The following is a 3,812-nucleotide window of genomic DNA, read 5'->3' as shown; positions in this document are numbered from 1 at the left end:
CGTTGACCAGTTGGTGGAATGATGATTAAATGCAGGTTTAATCATTTATTGAAATAGTGCTCGATTGAGCAATTAGGTGATAAAACCCAATATTGGAAAAGTGAGGGACCCACCAAGAGGGCATGAGACTGGCCCTTGGTGTTCGTGGGACCAGCTGATGGTCGTTTGAGCAAATTCCAAGTCGGTTGGAAAGAGTTTGGACCCAATATGAGCAATTGAGCAAATTAGGTTAAAATCATAAAGATGTGTGAGACCAACTTCTTGCAAGCCCTAGGTCCGGCCTTGGTCGGTCAAGGAAGCATGCCCATGTCACCATAACGTCTGTGTCTCAGTCCTGAGAGTTTTGGTATTTTCTGGTGAGCGATTGGGCAGTACGTTGGATTTTCAGAAGAGTTTGATCTTTGACTGAAATTCTCGATTTTGCTTGAATGAGCAAGTAGAAATTTGCTCGTTTGATCAATATTTTGAGAATATTAAAATAATATTATTTTAATATTTTTCGTGAATAGCCTAATCGGTCACGTGATCATTTGACTTTTTGGCTTTATGATGGTTTGAGCAATATTTGAGAAAATATGGAAAAACCAGGGGTTTTACTTAAACAGAGGAGTTTCATGAGTTGAGGGAAATAATAATTATGAAAAATAAAGGATTGCACGGTGTGGGACCGGCCACGGCTAGGGCATGGCCGGCCGGCTAGCATCCCGGTCCCGCGACACCTTTCCCTATGTTTATTATTTTTCATGAAACCGTGAAAATATGGAGAAACCGTGAGTATTGCTCAAACAAGGAAAGTTGCTTGAATGAAGGAGTCTTCATGAGTTCATGAAAATAAGAAAATAAGAAAAATAAAGGGAAGAGGCGTGGGAAACCGGCCATGGAGGCATGACCAGCCAGCGGGTGGGTCCGATCCTTAGGCGCCGCTTTTATTATTTTTTAATATTATTTTCTCTCTCCTATTTTGTGTAGGATTCCTCGTTTGTCCATATTTTTGAATGCTCGTTCGTGCATCATTGTTGAGTGCACTTGCACCATTTTCTTGGGGCTTACTCGGTGATAGTCCAGATGCCTGATTGTTGAGTAATTATTACTAATTCATGAAATTCAGCGGAGAATGATTCATGAAACAGAGTAATAATTATGAATTGTGCATCTATTACTAATCCATGAAATCCAGTCGGGGAATTCAGGGAACGGAGTAATGAGATAAATTGGTTATCTATTACTAATCCATGGAATCAGTCGGGGATCAGCCATGGAACAGAGTAATGAGATAAAATAGATTATTTTCTGGGAATTCATTCGGTGAATGTCACGGTAGAATTAATCTAATGTAGAATCAAGATATGAGATAGTTGAAGCATCATACTCGTTCTGAAGAGTGCATAGTCAGGAAACAACGTGTATCGTTAGTGTACTGAAGGCGTTTAGCCCTCCAGCATACAATTATGTCCAGAGAACCTCCTGAATCTATACACGGTCTCTCTACATAGTCATGGAACAACGAGTATCGCCGACGTCCTGAAGGAGTTGAGCCCTCTGACAAACAATTATGTCCATAGGACCGCCCAATCATGTTATTCTACATAGAGGGCATGATAAGATGTGCAACATGTAACGCTCAGCTGGGGAGGTCTTTCGAGAAACATGTTCATCATGGCTCTGAGTGGAACGCTCACTCAGTCAGAGATCCTGAAACTGTTCACGGATCGTAAATCACGAATCGTCATATGTGTTCCTGAAGCAGGGTCAGAAACATGCAAGATCATGATTTTACGATTTTGACCTTTGTCGAAAATCCACCGTCAACAACATATCGATAAGTTAAATGATCGAGTGGTTAGCATATATCCCAGATAAGAGCATACGTATTATTCATTTGATTCTTTGGAATATGATTTTTAAACCTCTATCTTCAAGAACACTTGAACGGAATGGCTCCAGGTAGTTTACCTCCTCATGAGTTGAAACTGAAGCTAGGAGCACCCATTATGTTACTGAGGAATGTTAGTGACAAGAATGATACTTGTCTTATCATAAAGAAGTTATTTCCAAATTGTGTCGATGCAGTGATCCTTAGTGAGAATTCAGCAGGTAAAATAGTATTCCTCCATAGGATGCCAATGAGCCCGCTAGAGAATCTTGAGATGCCGTTTAAGATGATTCTGAAGCAATTCCCAACACGTATGTGCTTTGCATTCACTATCAACAAAGCACAAGGAAAAACAATTGAAAACACTGGTATTTATCTTCCCGAGCATGTCCCCAGTCATGGACAAGTGTATGTTGAGATTTCAAGGGGTGTTTCCAGCAACAACACTAAGGTGTTAATCAAGAAAGGAGGCGTTGCTCATAAAGTTGGAGCGGTCACCAAGAACGTTGTGTACAAGGAAGTTCTTACGTCGTCCTAGCTAAGGTAAATAAAAATAAATATTGTAATATCTTACGAATTGATGTTGTCTGCAAAGTTCTTAGTTGTTGTATTTATTATTTGTTTAACGTTTTTTCTCCTCTATTGTTATAGTACTGGTTTCATCTTACATTTTAGTGTCTATTGTGTATGAATTTTCTACTCACTGATATGTAAGTCACATATATTCTAATTGATTACAAGAGATAGAATCGTGAAATAGTAATTTGTATTTTGAAGGAGGATTTTCCGCCTTATTATTATAGTTTGTTACCCCGTAAGTTTTATAACGGAACGACAAGTCGGCAGGTGCATCTCACGTGCGTCTTTTCTAGTTTTTATTATAAATATATTTTCAGTACGATCATATCTAAAATTATTAAAAATATCTACCTAAATAGGAAACAATATGATTAATATTTTTATTATTTTATCTTCGCCACTTTAAAAAATTAATTATGGTAAATAAATAAGGTGTCTTAAGAAACTCCATGACTTCCTTAATATTTTGACTTTGTCAAAGCGGACTAAAATTTTGAAATGGAGAGAGTATGTGTTTCACCCTATGAACTCAGACAATATGAATATATACACATATATGTTTACTATACAATTCAGTATTTGTATAAGTATAAAGTTATCAGAATAGTGTTGGTGCTTGCTGCAAAAATCCCAAATATTCCATAATTTTTACATAATAAATCTCAAGCTCTTAAATAGGTTTCCTCGTTAGTATAAAGCCAATCGAGTCTTCTCTTTGATGTTATATTGCATAGCTGAATTCTTCAAAATTATCTTACATCAATATACATTCTCAACTGAATAACATGGATTTATTACAGTGTCTGCACAAGCTTATATGAAAGCACATGATTAGCTATACATGAAGATACTTAGTTGAAACATCACAACTGTGTTCAAAAATATTAAGTAATTTTTGTACCAGTCACAAGAATCTGGCAATTTCGTGCCAGACACAAAAATTACAAAAATTTGCAATTTCATGCCAGACAACACAAAAATTTGCAATTTCATGCCTGACAAAAATATTACTCACTTATGTGCCAGACACAAAAATCATTCAATTTTGTGCTAGACACGGAAAATCCCTCAATTTTGTGCCAGATACAAAAATCATTCAATTTTATGCTAGACACGAAAGTCACCCAATTTTGCGCGCCGGATACCACCTTAGCCGAGATTGATCTAAAGATTTCCGATGATTGGTTGCACCAAAATCCCAATAATGGACGAAAATAATTAAAAACCTTAGTTATGGCATAAGCAACTGACTTGAGAAGTACTAAAAATATCTTAACCGTCCAACTTGGTCGGCCTCCCAACTTTCTTTGCCGACAACCTTGGCTAGCCAAGTTGGTCGGACGAGCTATTGGTAGCCGAC

The 3,812-nt window shown here is 37.4% G+C and overlaps 1 protein-coding gene across 1 annotated transcript; it reads left to right on the top strand.

Annotated features, from left to right (window-relative positions):
* The first annotated feature begins 1,934 nt into the window (after positions 1-1,934).
* Positions 1,935-2,411, top strand: LOC113290878 (ATP-dependent DNA helicase RRM3-like). The gene has a single exon (XM_026540467.1). The coding sequence runs from the start codon at positions 1,935-1,937 to the stop codon at positions 2,409-2,411; it is 477 nt and encodes a 158-aa protein (XP_026396252.1).
* Positions 2,412-3,812: the final 1,401 nt, after the last annotated feature.

This window comes from Papaver somniferum, chromosome 6 (genome assembly GCF_003573695.1).
Source record: "Papaver somniferum cultivar HN1 chromosome 6, ASM357369v1, whole genome shotgun sequence".
Classification (NCBI taxonomy): domain Eukaryota; kingdom Viridiplantae; phylum Streptophyta; class Magnoliopsida; order Ranunculales; family Papaveraceae; genus Papaver; species Papaver somniferum.
The sequence above is the reverse complement of the archived record's forward strand: the minus strand, read 5'-3'. Positions and strand labels throughout refer to the sequence as shown.

Bases quoted from the DNA above. Each gene is read 5' to 3' on its own strand.
- LOC113290878 (XM_026540467.1), top strand. From the start codon at position 1,935: ATGGCTCCAGGTAGTTTACCTCCTCATGAGTTGAAACTGAAGCTAGGA.